Source organism: Dryobates pubescens, chromosome 21 (assembly GCF_014839835.1).
Source record: "Dryobates pubescens isolate bDryPub1 chromosome 21, bDryPub1.pri, whole genome shotgun sequence".
Lineage (NCBI taxonomy): Eukaryota > Metazoa > Chordata > Aves > Piciformes > Picidae > Dryobates > Dryobates pubescens.
The window spans coordinates 627641-654350 of record NC_071632.1 but is presented as its reverse complement, the minus strand read 5'-3'; the positions used below and the strand labels follow the sequence as shown (position 1 = coordinate 654350).

Genomic DNA, 26710 nt, shown 5'->3' with positions numbered 1-26710 from the left:
AAAAGCATTTTTAACCCTGTCCCTAACTTCAGGCCTAGGAAATAGAACTCCTGCCCTCCCCTTCTGTAGAGGATGTCCTTTATTAACCCTGCAGAAATGAGACTTTACCTTGCAGAAGAGGATTCAAATCCTTTAACATTTTCTAGAAGCAGGTATGTTGGAAGCTTCTGGAGCCTACAAAGGAAAGAAAATAAACCCAACAGATCAGTCACAAGATGTAACTACATCGGAGTTCAGCTGCAAGAACAGTACCAGGGGCAAGGGACTGGAGCTGGAGGAAAGCAGATTGAGACTGGAGATTAGGAAGAAGTTCTTTCCAGTGAGGGTGGTGAGACACTGGAGCAGTGTGGCCAGAGATGGAGAGAGGGGAACCTGCCCTGCTCTGGGGAGACCTCACGTGCAGTGCTGGGTCCACTCTGGATGCCCAACACAAGAGGGACCTGGACCTGATGGAGAGGGTCCAGAGGAGGCCACCAAGGTGATCAGGGGGCTGGAGAACCTCTGCTATGGGGACAGGCTGGGAGAGTTGGGGCTGTTCAGCCTGGAGAAGAGAAGCCTCCAGGGAGACCTCAGAGCTGCATTTCAGTATCTGCATGAGACCTCCAGGCAGGCTGGGGAGGGACTGTTCAGAAGGGCTATAGGGATAGGCTGAGGGGCAATGGTTTGAAACTGGAGCAGGGCAGAGTTAGGTTGGACACCAGGAGGAAGTTCTGCACACTGAGGGTGGTGAGACAGTGGCACAGGCTGCCCAGGCAGGTGGATGAGGCCTCATCCCTAAGGACATTTAAGATCAGAGTGGGTGTGTTCCTGGGCAGCCTGCTGTAGTTGGAGGTGTCCCAGCTGACTGCAGGGGGATTGGACAAGATGACCTTTGAGGCTCCCTTCCAACTTGATGCACTGTGTGAATATTCTCAGCTTTCAGTTTCATTTTGGTGGGGGAGAGGAGAAGCAGGCACCCAAGGCTTAGCAAGATCACTGCAGAGGTCTGAAAACAGGCTGATTCCAAAAGCAGCATATGAAATGACTGGAGGGCAGAACATGCCCAAACTGTGCCAGCCAAGGTTCCAGCAGTGCAGAAGCACAGCTGAGTCGGATGCAAGGTTCAGGGAACGTCCCCTGCCGCTGAGTGGCTCCCTGGGAAGGCCAGGGCAGACAGGGGGGTGCCACCCACTGGGATCTCAGAACAGGACACCACAGCTTGGTGCTTCTGCAGGTCAGTGCCTCCAGGCTGCCAGCAGCACAAATCACAGCAGAGTTGGTTTTAGCATGTTTTCAACTACCATCAGTTAAAGACTCACAAGAAAAACTGAAGAATGGCTTTAAGGTGGAAGAGGGCAGATTCAGACTGCAGATAAGGAAGAAATTCTTTCTAGGTGAGAAGGGCTGGTGGGAGATGTGATGGTAGGAAGCTGTGTAGGGTGCAGCCACCATGAGATAGTGGAGTTCTCAATATGCAGGGAGATAGGGAGGAGCAGTAGCAGAACCCTCACTTTGGACTGCCAGAGGGCAAACTTCAGCTGGTTCAAACAGCTTAGTCAGAAAGTTCCATGGGCAGCAGCCCTCAAGAACCAAAGGGTCCAGGACAGTTGGACCTGCTTCAAACAGCAGCTCTGGAAGGCACAGGAACTGGCTGTGCCCAGGTGCAGAGAGGTGAGCTGAGGGGAAGGCTCTGGGGGGAGGCAACTCGAGGTATGTTTAAGGAAGTTGTTGGAACATGGAGGAGGAACATTAGAGAGGCAAAAGCCCAGCTGGAACTGAAGCTGAACACTGCTGTGAGAGACAACAAAAAGCACTGTTACAAATGCACAGCACTTACAGGATGGCCAAGGGCTCAGGCCCAGCCAGCATAGGTTTAGGAAGGGCAGGTCCTGCCTGACCAACCTGATCTCCTTCTATGCCCAGGTGACTGCCTGGTGGGTGTGGGGCAGGCTGCAGATGTGGTCTGCCTGGACTGCAGCAAGGCCTTTGACACCATCCCCCACAGCAAACTCCTGGCCAAGCTGTCAGCCCCTGGCTTGGACAGCAGCTCTCTGAGCTGGGTTAGGAACTGGCTGGAGGCTGAGCCCAGAGAGTGGTGGTGAATGGTGCCACAGCCAGCTGGCAGCCAGGCACCAGTGGTGTGCCCCAGGGATCAGTGCTGGGCCCCATCCTGTTCAATATCTTCACTGATGATCTGGGGGAGGGCATTGAGTCCATCATCAGTAAATTTGCAGATGGCACCAAGCTGGGGGCAGGAGTTGATCTGCTGGAGGGTAGAGAGGCTCTGCAGACGGACCTTGCCAGGCTGGGCAGATGGGCAGAGTCCAAGGGCAGAAGACTGAACACATCCAAGTGCCAGGTGCTGCACATTGGCCACAGCAACCCCAGGCAGTGCTACAGGCTGGGGTCAGAGTGGCTGAGAGCAGCCAGGCAGAAAGGGACCTGGGGGTAGTGGATGACAGCAGCTGAACAGGAGACAGCAGTGTGCCAGGGTAGCCAAGAAGGCCAAGGGCATCCTGGCCTGCATCAGGAACAGTGTGGCCAGCAGGAGCAGGGAAGTCCTTGTGCCCTGTGCTCAGCACTGGTTAGGCCACACCTTGAGTCCTGTGTCCAGTTCTGGGCTCCTCAATTTAAGAAGGACATTGAGAGACTTGAAGGTGTCCAGAGAAGGGCAACAAAGCTGGGGAGGGGTCTGGAGCACAGCCCTGGGAGGAGAGGCTGAGGGAGCTGGGGTTGCTTAGCCTGGAGAAGAGGAGGCTCAGGGGAGCCTCCTGACTGGCCATTGACTTGATGATCTCAAAGGGTTTTTCCAACCTGGTTAATTCTATTCATAGCAGTGCAGCACATCCAGTGCAGAACAGAGCACCACATCCCATGCTCAGGAGATCACCACCTCCAATGTTCAGCAATTAGCACCAGGTTTAAGCTGGAAGTTAGGAAGAAGTTCTACACACAGAGAGTGATTGCCCATTGGAATGGGCTGCCCAGGGAGGTGGTGGAGTCACCATCCCTGGAGGTGTTCAGGAGGAGACTTGATAGGGTGCTTGGTTGCATGGTTTAGTTGGTTGGGTGGTGTTGAATGATAGGTTGGACACGATGGTCTTGAAGGTCTCTTCCAACCTGGTCTATTCTATTCTATTCTATTCTATTCTATTCTATTCTATTCTATTCTATTCTATTCTATTCTATTCTCCAGATGGTGCTGGGTGATAGGTTGGACTGGATGATCTCAAAGGTCTTTTCCAGCCTGGTTAATTCTGTATTCTGTAATTACAAGAGTTACATATTAACATAGCATTTAAAAAACATTGGAGCATGGAGGGCATAATTCCACACTGCAGACTGCTCCAGAAGCAGAACAACAGATCCAAATATACCTCATTGCTCTCCACAACTCCCTGCAGGGAGGTTGGAGTCAGGTGGGGGTTGGTCTCTTCTCCCAGGCACCCAGCACCAGAACAAGAGGACACAGTCTCAAGCTGTGCCAGGGGAAGTTTAGGCTGGAGGTGAGGAGAAAGTTCTTCCCAGAGTTGTTAGCCGTTGGGATGTGCTGCCCAGGGAGGTGGTGGAGTCACCAAGGATTGGATGTGGCACTTGGAGCCGTGGTTTAGTTGTCAGGTGCTAGGTGTTAGGTAATAGGTTGGACTTGATGATCTCTGAAGTCTTTTCCATCCTTACTGATTCTATGATTCTGTGAGACTCTGGCACAGGCTGCCCAGGGAGGCTGTGGCTGCCCCTCCCTGGAGGTGTCCAAGGCCAGGCTCGATGAGGCCTTGAGCAACCTGGGCTGGTGGGAGACACTCCTGCCCATGGCAAGGGGTTGGAACTGGATGATCTTTAAGGTCCCTTCCAACCCAACCCATTCTGTGAATCTATGAATTAAATACCTAAAGTACTTCACAAGAAGCTGGGGAATGTACAAGATGCTACAGCCAATTCTCAAATACTAAAAACAGAGGGGGGAAATCCCAAACAGCTCAAGTGAGAGAAGCAGCAGCAGCCAGTTCCCTGCAGGGGAAAGGGGACTGTATCTGTTGGTGTGTTTACCCACTGGACATCACCATCACCTCCCATGAAACTTGTTTGTACAGTCCTGAAGGCAGAGCACAGCCTGCAGCACAAGGGCTCACTCAGGACAGCAGCCCACAGGACAGGCGACCACCGGGCAGACATCAACCTCCCAAACACCTCTGTCACAGCAGCACTGTGATGCCCTGGCACTGCATGTCCCTGGGGCATGGCTTGGGCTCCACAGGCAGTGTCAGGACCAGGTGGGTCAGACTTTGCTGGATGGGTGCTACAAGGATTTCCCAGATCTTGTAGAATCATAGAATGCCAGGCTGGAAGGGACCCCAAGCCTCATCTGCTCCAATGTTTCTGCTGCCCTGGGGAGATGATTCCAGTCTCTGACTGCTCTCATGGGAAACATTTTCTTCTGCAGGCCCATGGGAATCTCCCCAGCAGTACCTTGTCCCCATCAGCCCTTGTCTTCTCCACTGGACTCCTTGTACCAAGGGAGTCTCCATGCTCCTGGCAGCCACCCTTTATGTAGTGGCCCATGTGTGGTGGTTTAGGCTGGGTGCTGGCCCAGATGCCACTGTGCAGGCCACACCTGGGAGGTCCCAAGGGGTGTGCCCAGCCCAGGGGGTGGTCACAGGGACCAGGTATTCCATTCCCATAATGCCCTGCTCCCCTATAAAAAGTCCATGCGGGGTCTTCACTTCCTCTTTCGTCCCCTGCTGCTGCCTAGGTACAATGGCTGAGCTGCCTCCCTTGGGCCTGCCCAGGCACAAGGCTGGGTTGGGGGGGGAAGAAAGAGCCCCGGGGGGGGTTTGGGTGTACCCCCAGGTGGGGATGGGATGTTCTTGGGTATGTTCTGGGATCTCTCTCTTTATCATGGTGCTTGTGGGTCTCTGTAAAACTTTCATTGTTGTTTGTTATTGTTTTTCCTATTTAAACTTTCCATCACTTTTGCAATCTGTTTGCCTGAGTCGTTATTTCTGCCTGTGGTGGGGAGGGGACCTGCCCCAACCCATTACACCATGGCAGTAAGGTCTCCCCTGAGCCTGCTCTTCTCCAGGCTGAACAAACCCAGCTCTCAGCCTTTCCTCCCAGGCAGGGCTGCCAGGCCTCTTGAAACTGCCCTATCCATATCTCCAATATTTGTCTTTTCAGGCTACCTTTGAGCCTCATTTCAGTGATCTTCCATTACAAAAGGCTGAACATCAAGTCTGAACAGCTAGGGGTGAGAAATGATTCTGTACATTCCATAAAGTGAACACATGCTGCACCAATTTAGAATGCAAAGTGACAATTCCTATATTAAGAATTGCCCTTTTTTGGCCTGAAATACTCCACACTCAGTCTGGCAAACATGTGACATCCAAAAGCTACACAAACACTATCTCAGTAAAACATAAATCCCTTAGAACTGAGGGACTCTGCAGAAGCCACCATTTTGAACCCAAGGAAGATAAGGGCCATCAGCAGGGGCTCATGGGCTGCTGAGATAAAGTGCCACAGCCAAGCCCAGCTCCTTTGCATCGTCATGATGAAAAACACATAGCCCACAGCATCCAGAGCTTTGGGTTTGAGTAGGAAAACCTTCTGCCCTTTATCCAGCTAAAGCCCACAGCAAGCAGGAAGCAACATTTCTGTGTTAAGGCACAAGTGTCCCAAAAGCAGCCAACCTTCTGACTGTGTCCAAGTCTAACAGAAAGGAATCCTGAAGTCAGGCTTCCCCTCAGGATAGGGCAGGCAATCTGACCAGTTATTCAGATGCACACCATCTGCTGCTGCTGATTCACCACTCTGCCAGCTCTCTCTGGAGGCCTCAGTCACACTGCTTGTCCCTTGCAAGCCCACAGCAGCAACCCATGCTTGTGTCTCTGGCAGGAGCAGGGCAGTGATAATCAGCTTTCTTTTGACCTATTAATGGTCTAACTTACCAGGTTACAGAATCTGTAGGGTGTTCTGGTTTGTGTTCTCTGCCAGGGATTTCTTAGCTGACCCCAGCCAGGAGTCAGCCTGTCTGTGTGCCCTGTGTGCTGCTGGCAAGGACAAAGAGGCAGTCCCATGTTACGCTGCTGGTTGCCAAAAGCTTGCTTTTAGAAGCAGAATGAAGACTCTTTTCTCCCAGTATTAACTGCAGTTTGAAAGAAAGGCTGCTGCTGGCACAAGTTCCCCTCTCTGTAGAAGGGAAGAGACAGACAAACCTTCCTTCATCCTTCTCCAGTTCCAACAGCAAGATTAACCAAGGGAGGAACACAGAGAGAACAGCTGACCAGTGCCCAGCAGCAGCAGGACTGCCAGGAATGGTGTCCAGAGGACAGTAACTGATGCAAATTCTCAGACTGATGCCAGCTGGTGCCCAAGGGACTTCTCACTCTAGAAGCAGAGATTTCTGCTGCACCATCTCCCTGAGCAGCTGCTTGCTCTGCTTGCCCAGAAGTGTTCTGACAGTGCTATGCACCTCTCCCCAACAAGGACTACAGACATCACTTGGAGCTGATTTTTAATGCTGTCAGTAAGGACAATTTAGGTCAACCCCTCCTTGCTATGTTTGGATTTACTCTTTCAAAACTTAAGGCACAAATAATATAAAGAATGAGAGCTGTCTTATTAAGAACTGGGGGCGAGCAGGCAGAAATGGCAGCTCACTGCACACCCAGAGCTCTGCAGGCACTGCAGTGCTAGTGGAATGCTTTAGAATCACCACACCAAACAGGAGATTGGACCAGAACCAAACCCACAAACCAGAAACGTGAAGAAAGACTGGAGGGGGCCAGAGGTGCATCCTGCAGTACAGTGACCAACACATTTAACCACAATTTCCCAGGTTCCAAGGGTGACTAACTGCTGAGCAAAGCTTTCTTATTAAGCTGCTATTTCAAAACTGTCCATGGTCCCATGGTGGTATCTCCTGCTCCTGCAGGGTGTCAGTGCAAGCCTGATGCTGGACTGAAATGAAAGAACTCACCTTTTGCCATGTCTGACAGTGGAAACTGGCACACAAGAAAACCAAGCAATAAAAGCACAGAGAGTAACCAGAAGATGACAAAGGCATTAGTAAAGTACTTGTAAGTTATATGTACAGGATCAAGTGAAACAAACAAGTAATACAACACAGCAGCACCCCTCTAACACATGTCTTGTACCCTGCTTCATTCCAACAGGCATAACAACTGCAGCAGAATCACAGAATGCTTTGAGTTGGAAGGGACCTTCAAGACCATCCAGTTCCAACCCCCTGCTGTGGGCAGAGATACTTCCCACCAGCCCAGGTTGCTCAAGGCCTCATCCAGCCTGGCCTTGAACACCTCCAGGCAGGAGGCATCCACAGCCTCCCTGGGCAACCTGCTCCAGTGTCTCCCCACCCTCCCTGGAAATAATGTCTTCCTAATCTTCAGTCTCTGCCTGCCCTCTTCCAGCTCAAAGCAATTGCTCCCCACTCCAGCACCACAAGCCCTTGTGAAGAGTCCCTCCCCTGCATTTCTGTAGCCCCTTCAGCTACTGGAAGGCTGCTACAGAATTACAGAACACATCTGGTTGGAAGAGTTCTTCAAGATCTTCCAGTCCAACCTTCAACCCAGCACTGCAGGGTCAACACTAAACCATGTCCTTAACTGCCAGGTCCATTTGTACCTCGGGAGAACACGCAGGAAATGGAGAAAGCTCTTTGTGCGTGGGTCAGAGACATCCCCTTGCAGGCCAGTCCTAGGAAAGAACAAACAGCTGCACATCACTGCCACCAGACTGACAGCTGCCTTACACTTTTCTCCTCACTGCTGACACTTCTGCTTTGAGCTTCAACAAGGGATTCTGCAAGAGCACTGGGTACAGGCATGAGGACCTGCTGCCAGAGGCAGCATTCTGTGAAATGCTCTAAGGAATGAAAGTCTGCCCCTAGAAGCCATCAGCTCACAGTGAGTTTTAACCTAAAGCATTCAGCAACAAAATCCATTCCCCCACCTGCAATGTGTTTGCCTTTCTGGTGCTGTACAGCAAACCCCTGGCTCTGAAGAATAAGCCCCAGCCTGGCTCCTGGGCACACCTCACTGTGCCCCATGGCACGCATTCAATTGTTTCCAGCAGTCGAAGCCACTTGACGAGAGAGAGTAACTTTGTGACATGAGACTGGACAGCTCCTGCAGCTGCCAGAAGTGGTGACAAGATAATGACTGCAGGCCTGTGCTCCCCTAGCTCACACTTGCACTGGCTCTTAGAGGAAGAACAAAGCCTTGCTAGAAGAGCTTTAGCATGTCTCTCAACTCATGGCACAGACACAGATGTTTCTCCTCACTGTACTATCACAAAGAATGGACTGTTTTGAAGGGATGATTTCCACATACCCCAGAGGTCTGTACAAACTGCTTTTATAGCTCAGCAGCACTTTGGAGGTGTATCTCTCTAATCTCTGAGCACTCACTGATACTTTATCACACAAAGCCATTGCATGACCAGAAGCTGCTGCTCTGCACAAGCACAGTTCCCAAGCTCGTTGCTGTCACTTGCCATGCACTTGGAACCACTCTGACAAGTGACACCTCAGTGAGTGCAGCTCCTAATCAGCAAGGGATTTTTCTGGATCACTCACAAAACCATCTCAAAGCCATCACTGTCCTAGTCTTGGCTAAACTAGAACTACTCCTCAGAACAAACTCCTGCTCTCCACGTGCCATGTGTGAAGTCCAAAGGAAACCAGCTTATGCTCTTAGGCACAAGTGAGGAATTCCAACTCTCCTTCTGGAGGTGCCCCAGGAAAAGATTAGACCTTTCCCTAAAGAGAGAGGTATCCCCCCTAAACAGCACCACCTGTGACTGCCACTGCTACAGGAGCAGTGTGCAAGATCAGTGCTGTAAGCAGCTTACCAAAATTCAACTGCATTCAACCACATATCACACAAACTATGACCCATACTTGAGATCCAGACTGCTGCATTTCTTCCACTTCGGCAAACACCACCATGAACAGAGCTGCAGTGCTGGTGTTTAGGAAGAGAAAGGTGCACAGATGAAGCAGCAGAGCCGCTCCTGAAACATCTCTCCTTCATCAGTCCCCACTGGGGTGTCTGCACTTTGCCCCAGCATGTGCTGTACCTACCTTGTAAATGGCTGACAGGGAGGACTCATCAACACCATGTCAAAAGATAATCCGTCAAATTCCTGCAGTGTTATGCCCTGAATAAGGAAACATAAATCAATAAATGACAGACTGTTGAGTGTTGCAAACCTCATGAAAGCCTCAAGTCATCTTCCTGCTCAGCTACCCCTCTCACTTCCACCATGAGCCTCACCTAGCAAAACACCACCTCCCACTGGACCTAATGATTGCAGGCCCTCTGCCTTGGCAAACCAGCCAGTGCAAACATGCACTAATTCCTCTGCAGAGGAATGAGAACCACCAACCAGCATCTACACATAAGCACTGGGGAGGCCACCCCTGGAGGGCTGTGTTCAGCTCTGGGCCCTCCCTGCAGGAAGGACACTGAGGGGCTGGAGCCTGTGCAGAGCAGGGCAGGCAGGCTGGAGAAGGGCCTGGAGCCCCTGGGCTAGAGGAGGGGCTGAGGCAGCTGGGGGTGTTGAGGCTGGAGAAGAGGAGGCTGAGGGAGACCTCCTTGCAGCTCCCTGAAGCTGTAGAGACTCAAACTCCCTGAAGTTGGAGTGAGGAGGGGGCAGCCTCTGCTCCTTGGTGTCAAGCCACAGGAGCAGAGGAGATGGTTCCAAGCTGCACCAGGAGAGGTTCAGGCTGGATCTCAGATGCTCTCTGTGATTCTGTCTGCTTATGCTTTCAGAAGAGGTGTAGAGTGTGTCTTTCATCAAAACACTGACTAGTTATTTCTCCCCATCTCCCCTCCAAATGCAGTATCATTAGTCAGATATGAAGTCTTTGTACACCAAACTCAGCATTAAAGCATTCCAACCAAGTGCCAAATTACTGGTAATTCTCAACAGACAACATCTGAACAGCAAAGGAGCTGAAATGATACATGACCATTCTTACAGGGCCAGACCCTGGGGTGTAACTCTTAGGAGCTCACCACAAATGGGTGTCTGGAGACAGGACAAGGGGGAATGGTTTGAACCTGAGGCAGAGCAAGATTACTATGGGGCTGGGGAAGAAGTTCTTCAGTATGAGGGTGGTGAGACTCTGGAATAGGTTGCCCAGGGAGTTTGTGAATGCCTCCTTTCTGGAGGTGTTGAAGACCTTGCAACCTTCCTTGATGCAGCAGTCAAGACTTGCAGGAAAAGGCTTCAACAGGGAACTGCAGCACAAGAAACCAAAGTCACTGTCCAGCTGCTGTATTTGTAGCACAGAAATGGAGTCCTTTTGTTTCTCACACTACTAGTAAGGAGAGAGAAGACAACTCACTACTACACATGCCAGACTGGAGTGAAAAAGCCAGGTCAGTACTCACCTCAATTGTCTTTGCCCACAGCGGCGTGCCAGGGAAGTTGTGCCTGTAAACCTGGTTGGCAAGAGTGTTGACATCAACAGCAGCAACAACCTCTGCCCATGGGCAGCTTTCTGAAATGCAAACAAGAATCTGAAAGCTTCTCCTTGCTGCACCTCTTCAGTTGTGCTACAGCCACACTGCAAAGGGAGCTGAGCTCTGCTGCCTTTACAAACAGCCTGGGTTTCTAACGGGGTGCCCAGCACTTCCCTCAACACAGGAGCAGCTGCACACTTCCTCAGCTGGAGATCCAGTCACAGTCTCACAGTCTCACTAAGGTTGGAAAAGACCTCGAGGATCATCAAGTCCAACCTGTCACCACAGACCTCATGACTAGACCATGGCACCAAGTGCCACATCCAATCCCCTCTTGAACACCTCCAGGGATGGGGACTCCACCACCTCCCTGGGCAGCACATTCCAATGACGAACGACTCGCTCGGTGAAGAACTTTCTCCACACATCCAGCCTAAACCTCCCCTGGCACAGCTTGAGACTGTGTCCTCTTGTTCTGGTGCTGGCTGCCTGGGAGAAGAGACCAACCCCTTCCTGGCTACAACCACCTTTCAGGTAGCTGTAGAGAGCAATGAGGTCTCCCCTGATCCTTCTCTTCTCCAGGCTAAGCAACCCCAGCTCCCTCAGCCTCTCCTCACAGGGCTGTGCTCCAGACCCCTCCCCAGCCTTGTTGCCCTTCTCTGGACACCTTCAAGTCTCTCAATGTCCTTCTTAAACTGAGGGGCCCAGAACTGGACACAGGACTCAAGGTGTGGCCTAACCAGTGCTGAGCACAGGGCACAATGACCTCCCTGCTCCTGCTGGCCACACTATTCCTAATACAGGCCAGGATGCCATTGGCCCTCTTGGCCACCTGGGCACACTGCTGGCTCATGTTCAGGCAGCTGTCAATCAGCACCCCCAGGTCCCTCTCTGTTTGGCAGCTCTCAGCCACTCTGACCCCAGCCTGTAGCTCTGCATGGGGTTGCTGTGGCCAAAGTGCAGCCCCTGGCACTTGGACTTGTTGAATGCCATCCTGCTGGCCTCTGCCCAGCTGTCCAGTCGGTCGAGGTCCCTCTGCAGAGCCCTTCTGCCCTCTCACTGACCAACATCTGCTCCCAGCTTGGTGTCATCTGCAAACTTGCTGATGACTGACTCAACCCCCTCATCCAGATCATCAGTGAAGATGTTAAAGAGGATGGGGCCCAGCACTGCTCCCTGGGGCACACCACTGGTGCCTGGCTGCCAGCTGGCTGTGGCACCATTCACCACCACTCTCTGGGCTCAGCCTCCAGCCAGTTCCTAACCCAGCTCAGAGAGCTGCTGTCCAAGCCAGGGGCTGACAGCTTGGCCAGGAGTTTGCTGTGGGGGATGGTGTCAAAGGCCTTGCTGCAGTCCAGGCAGACCACATCCACAGCCTGCCCCACATCCACCAGGCAGTCACCTGATCATAGAAGGAGATCAGGTTGGAGAGGCAGGACCTGCCCTGCCTAAATCCATGTTGGCTGGGCCTGAGCCCTTGGCCATCCTTCAGGTAAGACACCAGCTCCCAACACACCACAGCTCTGCAAAGGTCTCACCTGCAGGCACCTGGTCTCAGGAACTAGGAAGTTCCTTAGCTAAGGGAACAGTGCTTGAGTCAACCTGCTGAGCCCCCATGCCACTGCTTGGGCCCCTCCAGCCACTGACAGCTTGCAGGGACTGCCTGGGCTGTGACGGAATCAGCTGGGTTGGAAGGGACCTCCAAAGGCCATCTTAGTCCAGCCCATCTGCAGTCAGCAGGGACGTCTAGATCAGGCTGCTCAGAGCCTTCTTGAGCCTGACCATGAGTATCTCCAGGGACAGGGCCTCAATCAGTTCCCTGGGCAACTTCTCACTGAGATAAAAATGTCACCAATAAATGTGTTTGAGGCATGCCTGCTCTTGCAATAAGGCTTTCAGAAGTTGCCTGAAAACATTCAAGGGATTTGGGGTTGCTCACAAGGCTACAGAGAGACCTTAGGGCAGCCTTCCAGCATTTGAAGGTGGCTAGAGGAGAGCTGGAGAGGGATTTGTTACAGAAGAATGGATGAGGAAATGGCTTCAAACTGGCAGAAGGTGGATTTAGATCAGATATCCAGAGGAGATTCTTATCCATAAGGGTAGTGAGGAACTGGAACAGGTTGCACAGAGAAGTGAAGCTCCAATCCTGACAGCATCCAAGGCCAGGCCAGATGGGACCTTGACCAACCTGGTCTGTTAGGAGTTGTCTCTGCCCAAGGCAGGGGGGTTGGAACTGAAAGATCTTTAAGATCTCTTCCAACCCAAACCATTCTATGGTTTGTGCTTATATCCCAATAAAACCTTGGGCCTTGAACCCAACTGGTGCCTCCATGGGGCTCAATATCCCCAAACTACCAAAGACTTTGAAGGACAGTATTTGGCAGCTCCTCTTTTCATGGTGTCAAAGGAAGCACTTCTGAACACCTAGAGAGGAATAACAAATCCATTGCCAGCTAAAACCCTGAGAGAAACAGACACTGAAAAGATTGTTCACAGCCAATGGCCAATTTCCAGGGGGACAGACACTAGGTTCTGCAGAAGCTGAAGACATCAAAAGCACAGTGTCTAACCCATTTCTCACCACATCACACTGTTCATTGTCACTAGTAGCCACAACACCTTCCCTGAGGCTTTTTATCCAGGACAGGCTGTGGTCACTGCTGTAACTGCAGGCAGAAAACACTGCCCCCAGCTCCTGACACACGAGGCCAGTTTCAAGCACCAGGACACTCGCATCACAGTCCTGTGCAGCACAGGTGACTGAGGAGAGTTGTTTGTCAATCAAAAGGGAGAAGGCAAGCAGCCACATGCCTCTGAGCAGCCTCAAGCTACACATTAACCAAAGACTTCATGAGACATCTGATGAACTCCTGCTAGCCAGCTAATCATTTACACTTGGAGAGGGTGAAAAACCAACGAGGCTGTCCCCAGTGGGTCTACTTTGGAGTGGTGCAGTTGTCACCCACCTGCTATCGGTCAGGTTTTCAAGGCCATCTTGCTCAAAAGGGAAGATGAAAGAGAAATCCAGGAGCTGGCAGGACTGCAGCAGGCATCCCAGCAAGGAGCAGCCTGGCTCTGCTGGGCTGACTTGGTGCAACAGAGAGCAAACAGAACAGGTGTGCAGAGGAGAAGGCTTTGCAGCCAGCCACCCCTCAAGGGTCAACATACAACCCATCAGCTGCAGCTGCTGCCAGGCGCTGGGCCCGCAGGTTGGAAGCAAGCAGTAAAGGCAGGAGTGCAGGTGGGGAGGAGCGGGGCTCCACCTGCGGGCACGGCACAGGTGTGTGCACACTGACACCTAGTGAAGGGCAGCCTGCCCTCACAGCTTGCTGCCCCAGCCCCAGCAACAGCTTCACCTTCCCAAAGCAAAGCTGTAACACCCAAGCCATGAGAACCAACTTCAAGTGCTGCTTACAGACTGCTCTGCTCATTTATTCCTCCAGTTCTCAAGGCACCTCGTCCTGACCAGCTGATCCATGCTGTGTGCTCCAGGCACCCCAGAAGAAACTGAACCAAACCAGGCCTTCAGACTGCTGTTACCTACATCAACATGGAGTTTTCAAGTGGCACTTGGGAGGACAAGCAGTGTGCTTTCCCTCATGGCTCACGATTCAGACGCTCATCCTCCCTACTAACACCAATCTAACCTCTGCTTGTGCACACACACGAGGAAACAGAGCCCTGGGGATGTGTGTCAAGGGACTGCACAGGCCTGCAAAGGCTGCAAGAGCACACACAGCAATCTACTGAGCCCCCCTGCAATGCCACCTTCATGCTAATCCACGTGGAAAGCGGGCAGAATGTTTCCTGAACTCTTCCTCCCTGCATCCTCTCCTCCCCATCCAAAGCCCTGATAATTTTTGCAAAGCGTCTGCTCCCTTCCATTCAAAAGCCATGGCTCATTTGGGAGTTCCCCAGAGAGAACAGCCTCCCTCCAAAAGCTGATTAAGTTGTTTGTGTGGAAATACCCTGGAAACACAGGAAGGAGCTGCAGCAGGCAGGCAGCTCTCACAGCTTCAGCCGAACAAAGGAAAGCTTGTGGAAATGTAACCGCTGCAGAAACAAAACCTGCTTAAAGGCCTTCTGCCCCTGGGACCTCAGGAACTGCCCTGTCCTGCTGTGCCATTCCCTCTGGATACAGCAATCACATTTATGATTTGATGTCTGCAGGAATGGACCCTAAAATAAGGCTGAAAGTACAGTCCAGAAAAACTCCAAACCCTAATCAAAACTGCGCTTAAGAGCCCTGACTGACAGCAGCAACCCAGGGAAATGAAGAGGCCCTGAGCTGCTGAAGCAGCTCCTCCAAACCCACGGCAGGCCTGAGGTACAGGAACAGACACAGCTCTGGGGATTTATAGGTCTCCCCAAAGAGATATGCCCAACTTTCAAAACAGTCATTTCAGAGAATTACAACTACACAGAAAACCATTTCAGTGTATGCAGAGTAGAGGTTAAAGAACCCCCATTTCCCTGTGAGCACTTGTGCTGGAGCACTGGCTTTGCAACAGTGCTCAGCACCACAGGTCCTGAGCAGGCACTTCTTCCTCAAAAAGGTGTTGGAGCTGGAAAGGACACCAGAGACACAACGGGGAAGCTATGACAGGAGGTGCTACCACCTATTTTAGGCAGACTAAATTGTAACAGTCCTGTCTTGGCTGAAAGAGGGCCCAGGGGGGCCTCCAGTACCTGAAGGGGCTACAAGAAGGCTGCAGAGGGACTGTTTGCAAAGGCCTGCAGGGACAGGACCAGGGGCAATGGCTTCAAACTAGAGCAGAGCAGATTGAGATTGGATGAGGAACAAGTTCTGTGCTATGAGAGTGCTGGAACACTGCAACAGGTTGCCAAGGGACAAGGGCTCTAGGCAGTTTGATCTAGTGGAGGATGTCCCTGCTGAGTGCAGAGGGGTTGGACTGGATGAGCTTTGGAGGTCCTTTCCACTGCAAACCCCTCTGTGATTCTATGGTTCTATTAGGAAAGCAGTGAACTCAAATCTCAATCAGCCCACTAGGAGAGTCCTGATTTTGCAAATGAGTCTTGAAATCACCAGGACCTGCACAACAGAAAGCCTTCAGCTGCTACTGAAATTGCCCAGAGAGGCAGCAATCAAACTTTGGGTCCTCATTCTCCATTCTGCTTATGAACTATTTCAGCTATGTCATCATCACTGAGTGAAAGGGCTGCTGCTGTGCTGCCTGGAAGGTGCAGCACTTGAAACAAAGGAAGACAAGATGCATGCAGGATCTTCTGCTTTTGAAAGAGCAAATCCAAAGGGTGTCATTGTCAAACCTTGGAAATAAAAGTTCTGATACACTATCTGTCCTTCTCCACTTCAGAATCGATGGCTTTGTCATGTGCTTCTAGCAGACCTCTAAATGAACATAGATCTGTTTGTATTCACAACTACACTCCTGCAGCAGAGCCATCAATGGCAGCGGAGCAGACGAAAGAGTGTGCCACAAGGGCAGAGCACAGCAGCTCCCAGCCTACTGCAAAACCCCAGGCAGCACAATTCTCTGTCCAGCAGGTGTGTGGACACTGATGGGAAAGGGAAGATTAGTCACATGTTTGTCACTCCTGTTTCCTCTTAAACAGAGAGCAAAGATTTCCATTTGAAGCTGTCAGCTGTTGGCTGACATGATTATGCTGAAGTGCCCATGGCTGTCAGCAAACTCAGCACTCGCTTCCCGCAGGCTGTCAGCAGCTCCTTCAGTGCTCTGTCCACACAGGATTTGATCCTGTCCATCCATACAAAGGATGTAAATTTACACAACTGGCACCACAGAGTCACAGAAGCATTTTGGTTGGAAAAGCCCTTTCAGATCACCCAGTCCAACCATGCTCCACTAAGACTGGTGCTAACCCATGGCCCTCAGCACCACATCTCTGCCTCTTTGAAACACCTCCAGGGATGGGGATTCAACCACCTCCCTGGCAGCCTGTTCCAGCTTGTTCTGTCAAGAACTATCTTCTAATGTCCAACCTAAACCTTCAGTGGGTGGAACCTGAAGTAATTTCCTCTGGTCCTATCACTTGGTACTAAGGAGAAGAAACTGACCCTCACCCAGCTCCAGCCTCCTTTCAGAGCTGTAGTGAGGTCTCCCTCAGCCTTGTCTTCTCCACACTAAACACCCCCAGCTCCCCCAGCTGCTCCTCACCAGCCCTGTTTCCCAGACCCTTCACCAGCTCCTCTGGGCCCACTCCAGCACAGCTGTGTGCTACAAAGTGCTGTATTTTGGAGAAGCATTAAATCAAAATGAGTTAATGTGTAAAAACTTGCTCAGTCCATCAATGTTCTGTTTGCATTGTGATCAATCCCAAAGCTAGCTGCCAGTTTTGGCCATGCTCAGTGCAATTACAAATATCAACTTATTATGCTGTGCAATTCACACAGATAATAACATTACAAACAGAGATGAAGAGGAGAGAATCACAGCACAGCTTGGGTTGGGAGGGACCTTAATGATCATCTAGTTCCAACCCCCCCAGCCATGGACACCTCCTACTAGCCCAAGGTGCTCAAGGCCTCATCCAACCTGACTTTGCACAGCCAGCCTTAGAGCCTCCATAACCTCCATGGGCAGCCTGTTCCAGGGCCTCACCACCCTCATGGGGAAGAATTCCCTCCTCATGTCCAATCCAAATCCAGCTTCTTTGTGTTTGAAGCCATTGCCTCTCCTCCTGTCACTCCAGGCCTTTGTCAAAAGTCTCTCTCCAGCTCTCCCACAGCCCCTTTCAAATACCAGAAGGCTGCTCAAATTTCAGCCCAGAGCCCTCCCCCGTGCAGGCTGAACGGCTCCAGCTCTCCCAGCTTGCCATCACAGCAGCGGTGCTCCAGCCCTCTGCTGCCCTTTGCCCGCCCTCGTCACTTGACGAGACTCGAATCCTCACTCTGCAAAACTGAAACAGAACAAATGCAGAGGAAAACCACCCCCAGCTCCCTGCTGTAGGATGATGGTGTCCTGTGGCAGATGTCCTGCCATCTTCTGCACACTGAGACTTCTGCAGTGACCTGGCACATCGCAACTGCCATGGCAGAGCCCTGGAGCCCATCTTGCATGGGAAAACTGCCTACAGAAGTTTGCTTTGGTTGGGAGTGAGGAAGAGCTCTTTGTCTGATGGAAAGTTGCTACAGGAATTAATTTGCAGCCATAGATTTTCTAAAATGAACCACTGCAGAAACTCTGCACATTCTACACACAGCCACGGACTGCTGCCCTCAATCAAGGTCAACTCTCCAATACATCCTTTGGCATGTCTTTGCTGTTAAAATGCTGCCATAAAGCATTCCAAATCTAAACCTGGAGGTTCTGCACAGGCTGAATTACCTGCAGCTGAACCTAAACAATCCCAGAGAGCTCTGGTGGGGTTTTTGGTTCGGGACTGAAATCTGAACTCAGGAAGAGCCTTTGCTGACAGAATCCCATGCAGCTGTGTAACTAACAACTTCCTGTGTTACCTGCAACTTTTACATGGTTGTGGTGGTTTGAAAGGAAAGGCTCTGCTTTCCCTCCCACACTGAGAAAGAGACCACGGCTAAACCCAGTCGGAGAAATGAGATTATATTTTACAAGGAAACAGATTCTATGTAACACAACAAATACAGGTGTTTTACAATATATACAGAAATATACAGCAAATGAACTCAACCAGAAATCAGACCCCCCACAGAGGGGGCTTCCCCCTGTGCCCCCCTTCACCCCCTACCTCCCTTCTCCCCCAAAGAGGTAGAAGAAGAGACGAGAAGGGAGTTAGTACAGCAAGCGGAGGCCTATGCACAGGGAGTTAGTTCTTATCTTTTGGCAAGAATCCCAGAAGCAGATCCAGCCGAAAGGGACAGCGAAGGAAGGAAGACTGAGAGAAAGTTCCCAACTCCCCTGGGTCCAATCTCTCCTCCCACAATCCTACCAACGAAATTCGTTTAGAATACCAAAATATTTTACAAACATTTAGCCAGTGTGCCCCTTCCTTAAAGGCACAGCGTCAAACGGCCACAATGGTGTTAATTGAGAAACACTTTTATGAGAGGACAAACTTCCATGGATTTATAAAATCCAATTCTTTCTTTCTGCAGGCAAGGGCAGACTCAAACCCCGTTGCATACTGCTGCATGCCAAATGCCTGCCGCTGCCCAGGCCATGAACGTCCTCATCCTGGAGGCTCAGCCGGCTGCTATCCTAAAAACAAAGCCAAAAAGGAGTTGGAGGCAGAAAAGGCAGTGTCAGCTTTCATGAGAAACACCTACATGCCAGCAGGAACCAACCTTGAGACACAACTTGCCAGGGCTGCAGAATCACAGAACCATAGAATTGTTTGGGTTAGAAAAGGCCTCTAAGATCATCCAGTCCAACCATCCACCCAACCCCACCATGGCCACTGAACCACACGTCCTCACGAGCCATGGCCACAGGCTTCTTGAGCACCTCCAGGCATGGAGACTCCACCACCTCCCTGGGCAGCCTGTGCCAGTCTCTGACCATGCTTGCAGCAAAGAAATTGTTCCTAATCTCTGACCTAACCTTCCCCTGCTGCGTCCAGGGGAATCCCTCCTGTAGAAGCAGCTTCTCTGGGGTGCTGCCATTGAACAACCCCATGCTGAACATTCTTGAATGTACAGATTCACTAAAAACCATACCCAGAAAAGCAAGGTTCCTGCACCATCTTCACCCTCTTGTGTCTGTGATGAAACCACTGGTGAAATGGAGGCCTTCCTTCAAGCTTCACATTTATATGGAAAACCCCCACAAATTCTGTCCTTGATGAAAATGGAACATGCCAAACAATATGGCATTTGCTAAGTGACATCCAGAAAACTGCAGGAGACATTCCTAAAGGGTTTGCATGCAGGCCTAAACCACTGCAGAAAGCCTGCTATTAAAATGCCTCGAGAGGAACACTGACTTTTTCCAGTCTGATTTCCACATAAAAGCTGACACTTCACCATCCTACACTGCTCCTCTATAAACTGTGTAAGCAAACTGAATCCAGATGTCTAAGAGCCTTAAGAGCACAGCAGGAAGGATGGATATGCCTGAGCTGCCAGCATTCCTGAAGGCAGGACAATCCCTCAAGGGCAGTATTCTATCATTCAATACTTCACTCAGCACAAAATGCCTGCATTTTTAATTCAAAGTGCCTGATTATTAATTATAGCAACAGCCAAAACAAGATTAGAATTCTGAGGTGCATGCTTTGGACTTTTCTCGGGACAACACAATGCCTCTGGTCCAAGTTCTCATCACAGAGTGGCTCAGGTTGGAAGGGATCTCAGAGCAACCCCTCTGAGCAACCTGTTTCCGAGTCTCACCACCCTACTGAAGAACTTCCCCAGCTCCAGTCTAACCCTGCTCTGCCTCAGCTCCAAACCATTCCCCCTTGTCCTGTCTCCAGACACCCTCATGAAAAGTCCCTCTGCAGCCTTCCTGCAGGATCCCTCCCTGAGGTCCCCCGGAGTATTCTCCTCTGCAGGCTGCACAGCCCCAGCTCCCTCAGCCTGTGCTCGCAGCAGAGCTGCTCCAGCCCTTGGAGCATCTTTGTGGCTTCCTCTGGACTCACTCCAACAGCTCTGTGTCCTTATGCTGGGGACACCAGACCTGGATGCAGGATTGGAGATGGGGTCTCAGCAGAGCAAAGAGGCCACATACTCCTCTGGATGCAGCCCAGCACTGCTGGCTCACAGGGAGCTGCTCAGCAACCACCCCCCCCATGTGCTTCCCAAGAAAATAAGCACTTGGACTTTAGAGAAGGCTATTCCCAAGTGCAGCACAACCAGCCTTGTCTCTGCCTGCTCTGCAGGGCTCCCTAGGTGTCTAACCAGGTAGTACCAGCTAGGGTCAATTACAGAAGTCCTCATGCAAGTCTCCTTTCAGGAAATTATCCAAAGGGTGGTGAATTCCTTCCCCCCCAGAAGTGCACAATACATAAAGGTGGTGTAGGATCATATGTCTTCATATGCACAGGAGCAACCTGCTGGGGAATCACTCAGTCTGTCTTTTGGATACAAGTGAGCAGAGTTCTGGTAACCTTCTGAGGCTGCATTCCCAACATTCCCATCCTTGGAAGTATTTGTTGCAGTGTAAATGCTGCTCTCTCAGCACAGGGTCTCACACTGGGCATTACAATTTATGAGCTGTTTCAGCACATGACCCCATAACCACCAGACCTCTATTATCACAATGCTTATCAAGATCTACAGAGGGGTTGAACTAGATGCTCTCCTGAGGTCCTCCCAGCTGGGATGCTGTGATTGCTGTTACACAGCTAGGTAAGGATGTGTTGCCTGCACGCCCACGACAGACAGCCCAGGGGGGACCATAATGCAAGCTGTGTTTCAGGGACGAGACAGCTTCCTCTGGAACCACAGACAATGGAACAGGGAGACAGCTGCTGCTCAGCTGGGAAACAGGGCTGCTGGAGAAGCTGAGTGCTGCCAGTGCAGCTCTCTACCCCAGACACAGTGCACGACACCCTCTGCATTCCACAGACATTCTGCTGCTCTCTATTCTGCTCTTGATACCATACCAGCTACTGTGGGAAGAAAGAGCGAGCCTCCTTACAACTTGTGGTTGGGCCTTCTTATAGCACTGTAGGCCCTGCTCTGGTATTTTGTCTATTCTGATACACTGGACATGCAGAAACCATCTGTATAATAAACATAGACACTTTCCAGCAAAACTCAGGTTGCAGGAAAAAAGCCACACTGCCACCCAGGAGCATGTTTCAAGTAAATAAATGATGCCAAGTGGATTCTACGTCATTGGCATAACCTCATTATATCACAGAATTGCTTTCACCAGAAAAACTCTCTAAGATCAGCAAGTCCAACTGCCAGCTTGACACCACCATGGCCACTAAACCACATCCCCAAGTGCCATGGCCACACATTTCTTGAACACCTCCAAGGTTGTTAGACTAGACTAGACTAGACTAGAATTAACCAGGTTGGAAAAGACCTTCGAGATCATCAAGTCCAACCTATACTATCTAATCAACTAAACCATGGCTCCAAGTGCCTCATGCAGTCCCCTCTTAAACACCTCCAGGGATGGTGACTCCACCACCTCCCTGGGCAGCACATCCCAATGGCCAATCTCTCTTTCTGTGAAGAACTTCTTCCTAACATCCAGCCTGGCACAGCTTGAGACTGTGTCCTCTTGTTCTGTTGGTGGTTGCCTGGGAGAAGAGACCAACCCCCACCTGGCTACAACCTCCCTTCAGGGAGTTGCAGAGAGCAAGAAGGTCCCCCCTGAGCCTCCTCTTCTCCAGGCTAAGCAACCCCAGCTCCCTCAGCCTCTCCTCACAAACTCATGCTTTGTGTGTGCGCTTAAGCTCGACTTCAAGTAAAGGATGAATGTTGATGCCTGGAAGATCCGTGAAGATGTGTGGAACTGAGGGAGCTCCAAAGTGATGCTTTGGAAACACCCAACACTGAGGGTCCATCTTACAAGGAGGACTTATTTCCATTTCAGGACCCTTCCCCTTTCTTCTTGTTCACAACTCGCCAAGAGGCAGGCTTATCAGGGGAATATCTGATGCCCGCGATATGGGTCACAAGTGTCCACCCTGCCCCACTGACACCCCGCAAGACCTATAAAACCATCCACAAGTCTTCCTACTCCCCAAGACCCTACCAATCACATAGCCCTCAGCAACCTCTTTCAACTTAGCATAGACTCACGGGTGTGTTCCTCCACCACCTCCCTGGGCAGACTGCTCCAATGCCCGACCACTCTTGCAACAAAGAGATTGTTCCTAATACCCACCCTAAACCTCCCCTGGTGTAATCTGAAGCCATTTCCTCTGGTCCTATCACTTGGTACTAGGGAGAAGAGACCAATCCCCCACCGGGCTCCAACTTCTTTTCAGGGAGCTGAAGAGAGCAATGAGGTCTCCCCTCAGCTTCCTCTTCTCCAGACTGAACACCCCCAGGTCCCTTAGCTGCTCCTCACCAGCCCTGTTCTCCAGACCTTTCACTACCTTCATTGCCCTTCTCCAAACCTGTTCCAGCACCTCAGTAGCTAGGACCCCAAAACAGCACCCAGTGCTCAAGGTGTGGCCTCAGCAGTGCTGAATACAGGGACACAATCACTTGATGCAGGCCTGGATGCTGCTGTCCCTCTTGGCCAGCTGAGCACACATGGTCTCATCTTCAGCCATTTGTGAACCAGCACCCCCAGGTGCTGTGCTGGGCAGTTTCCAGCCACTCTGCCCCCAGCATGGAGCCTTCACGGGGCTGTTGTGGCCCAAGCGCAGGAACCAGCACTTGGCCTTCTGGAACCTCACACAACTCAGATTCCTGAGCCTGTCCAGGTCCTCTGCAGAACCTTCCCACCCTCAGGCTGATCAAAACTCCCACCCAGTTTAGTGTCATTTGCAAAGTCCCCTGGGCCCACGGTCCAGCAGGAACCCTACACCAATTCAAACCCCAGTCTTCACATTTATAAAATGTTTTACCCATCCCACACGGGCAGGCTGATACTGCATCACTCAGCACCTAACTGCACCCCACGACAGCCAAGCCTGTGTGCATGCGAACACAGCCTTCCCGGGGGCAGCCAGCCGGCTGGGCAGAAGGCACTCGGACTCCCACCCCAGTGTGCTCCCGGGCACCTGGTGCCGTCCTGCTGCCCAGGAACGCTTTCAGGTACTGCTCAGTTTCCAACCACAGTCCCTAACGCAGGCACCACGCTGCCCAGCCCCCCGCACCAAGGGGCCCCACGCAGCCCCTGGCTGCAGGCTGCGGGACAGCACCAAGCCCCAAGGCCACCTTCCTGCCCTGCTGAGGGGAGGCGGCGCCTACCCCGGCGCCCTGCCCCTGGGTGCTTGTGCGGGAGGGCCAGGGGAGCCGACCCGCCGGGCCGGGGCTGCGGGAGGCGGGGGGCGAGCTTCCCCTGCCTCTAGAGGCGGTGCTCTCGGCCGCACGCCCCGGGCCGGGCCCCGCCGAGCAGCCGGCGCCGCTGGGGGGAGGGGAGGGGGCGCGCGGCGGCGGCCGGTACCTTTCAGGGCCTGGTGCATTCCCCCGATGCCGCTGTACAGCTCCAGCACGCGCAGCGGCGCCATGGCCTGCGCCCGGCCGCCTCCCCGCGCTCCGCACGCACGTTCCGCCGCTCTTTGGTTCCGCTGCGCAGCCCCCGGCGGCGCCCGTGTTGGCACCGCTGGCCTGCCCGAGCCGCAGCAGCAGAGGCGATGGTCCCACGCTGCCCCAGGGGAGGTTCAGGCTGGCTGCTAGGAAATCTTTCTTGCCTGGAAGGGTTCTGAGGCCTTGGAATGTTGTGCCCAGGGCAGTGCTGGAGTCCCCATCCCTGGAGGTGTTGAAGCAGTGTGTGGAGCTGGTGCTTAGGGCCATGGTTTGGTGCTGAGCTGGGTGGGGGTTGGACTGGTGGGCCTGGAGGGGGTGTATTGGTGATTGCTAAGCCTGGTGGGCTTAGCCCCGGAGCACGAAGCCACTGCCTGCCTTGCAGGTGCTGCTGCCCTCGGGCTGGTGCCACCCGCCCAGCAGTCTGGCGGTGAGATCAGAAGGGCAGGTACCGACCAGCAGTCCCCTCGGGGTCAACATCTCCTAGCCGAGGGCTCCTCGCAGGGGCAGTGATGAAATCCCCGACCCCGTTGCCCTCCCTCAGGCCTTGTGCCACCACAGGGCTCCAGCAGGTGTTGGGGAGCTGGAGGCCCAGCTGGGGGTTGGCATCAGGGCAGGGTGAGGACAATGAATGTGGACAGCTTGTGCCCATGCAGGGCACAAAGAAGAGGCCTTTCTGGTGTGGGGGTGTGCGTGCTGGCTGCCAACGCTGCCCGACAGCTCTGTAGGCATTTGGTGATTTCGGTGCAGTGGTGGTTTCGAGAAGGCATTGCACAGGCTGCTGGTGGAGCAGGGAGGAAGGAAATAGCTGATGAAACAGAATTTGCCATCACACTGTGAGATTGCTTTTGCTAAACTGGAAAGGAAGAGGCACCTCAAACACACCAAAGCAGCTTGCTTGACAAGAGTCAGATGTGCAAGCACAGCTCTGTATACACACAGGGATGTGGAACAGCCTGGGTAAGTATCCTGCACGCTGGGGGCGTGGGCTGCCTCCCCACACAGCAGCACACGCTCACCTATGCCTCACGTCACCCAGTTCGATTCTACAGTGAAGGTGGAAGCTTAAAAAACCCCTCTAAACCTGAACATCATTCTCTAAGAATGTCTTAAGCATATTTTCATGTTCCCTCCTAGAAACCTGTCCAAAATAAGGTAGATTTGGGGACTTTATTTTTTTTCCTTCAAAGCTGCCTTCTGTCATACTCACTCCTACCTCTTGCCTTTTGGTAGAGGAAGAACTTCTGGCTGAAAGTGGAGGGACAAAAAGGGAGAAATCTGCTCCCTTTCAGTGCACTCCTCCAGCTCATGGGACACATTAGGGAACTGGGGGGAGGGGAAGGCAATGTAAGAATACTGGCTGTTGGCTTTTCACATTTTTGTTTTATTTTTAAACAGATCTGTCATTTACCTGTGGATTTTCATCATCAGTCTGGGGCTGCTGCTTTATTTGTCAGCCATGCAAGAAAGCAGGTGACTAGGACAAGGCATCCAAGCTCTACTTCTAGAATTTCTGAAAGGCAGTGCAGCAGCGGAGGTAGCAGAGGAAAGCAGAAGTCAGTGGTGAGACAGACTGCCTGCAGGGACTGCTGACAGAGCAAGGGGGGGGGTCACTTGGCATAGCAAATTAAGGACTGTGCCAGATGGACAAAGCAGCCATGGGACAGACAGTGGAGGCTGTCACAGAGGGAGTTCAGGATGGTGAGGGGCTGGAGAACAAGTCCTGTGAGGAGCAGCTGAGGGTGCTGGGGCTGTTTGGTCTGCAAAAAAAGGCTGAGGGCAGACCTGGTTGCTCTCCACAGCTCCCTGCAAGGAGGTTGCAGAGAGGCAGGCACTGGTCTCTTGTCACAGGTAACTCGTGACAGCACAAGAGGCCTCACACTGCACCAGGGAGGCTTAGGCTGGACCTCAGGAAACACTTTCAGGGTAAGGGTTCTGAGGCACTGGAACAGCTGCCCAGGGTGGTGGCTGAGTTGCCATCCCTGGATGTGTCTAGAAGCCATCTGGATCTGGTGCTTGGGGACATGGAGGTGACAGGCTTGGTGGAATGAGCAAAATGGGTGGACCTGGTGATCTTGGAGGTCCTTTCTGGCCCAGATGATCCTGTGATTCTGTGACGAAGCAAAGTTGTTATCAGCTAACAAGATACACTTTAGTAGGACCCCTTCAAAATACAGATGCAAGGTGAAGGTAGAGAAAAAGGCAGCTTTTAGACTACTGAAATTAGTAAGGGTGGTGAATGAGTTCAAGCTCCTTGTATTACTCCCTCAACAACCCACTTATCACCGTATCTACCATTGCTGGATACTGTGCTAGGTACTGTAAAGAGTGGGAGCTGCAGGCAGCAAGCAGCAATGTACCTGGGGCAGTTACAGCTACAGAGGAGCAGTGTTTCCTTAGACAGGGAGACGCAGCTGAGCCCTGGTTTTCCCTCTGCTTTCCCCAGCCTTCACACACGGGAAAGGTGGAGTCTGATGGAGAAAGCAGTAGAGATGTCTCTGTTAGACTGGTGGCAGCAGCACATCCCTTGCATAAGGGAAATCCTCCACCTACCTGCTCCGGCAGCGTAGCCAGCTGGGGACTCTGATCAGCATGCCTCCACTCTGCAACAAATTCATGAACTAGGCTGGGATTTTACTGGCTGCTCATTGCAAAGAAGGGGAAACTCCATGGGTTGGACTAGATGACCTTTCGAGGTCCCTTCCAGCCCCTAACTTTCTGTGGCTCTGTGATTTCCCCAGGGCTCATTCATAAACAGCTGCCAGTCATCAGTTCTCCAGTTCTGGGGAACTGTGGCTGCCAGAACCTGGCTCTCATCATTGACAGCTGTGAAAGGGACCAAACTGAAAACAGGCAATCTGGCCACCATCCCTTTTAGGGCTCCTCCCTTTATACCTGTGGAGTCAGCATGATGCTAGCCATACTTTCCATAATAGTATGTAAGGTGTGCTGCTTATTTCAGAGCCAGGGGCAATGGCTGAGAAGTGTCAAGGTCTGTGGCCACTCATCTCTTTATTCTGACAGAAACCTGAATGACTGCAGAGAGAGGATGAGCCCTGTGAAGGTTCATTCATTCTTCACTGGGGAAGTCTTGCTAGCAGGTGCTGGCCCTGCCATGGGGCAGGCTAATCTGCTCACTCTTTGTCCTGTGAGCCCAAAGCAGCCC

The 26710-nt window shown here is 52.0% G+C and overlaps 1 protein-coding gene across 1 annotated transcript in view; it reads right to left on the bottom strand.

Annotated features, from left to right (window-relative positions):
• Window positions 1-23568, bottom strand: part of TRDMT1 (tRNA aspartic acid methyltransferase 1) — a 36903-nt gene extending 13335 nt beyond the window's left edge. Inside the window, exons 1-5 of the mRNA XM_054171322.1 lie at window positions 23465-23568; window positions 10398-10507; window positions 9083-9159; window positions 7624-7695; window positions 109-174 (exon numbers count right to left, since the gene is read on the bottom strand). Coding sequence (XP_054027297.1) covers window positions 109-174; window positions 7624-7695; window positions 9083-9159; window positions 10398-10507; window positions 23465-23528 — 389 coding nt within the window. The 5' untranslated portion in view covers window positions 23529-23568. The remainder of the gene's footprint in view (window positions 1-108; window positions 175-7623; window positions 7696-9082; window positions 9160-10397; window positions 10508-23464) is intronic.
• Window positions 23569-26710: the final 3142 nt, after the last annotated feature.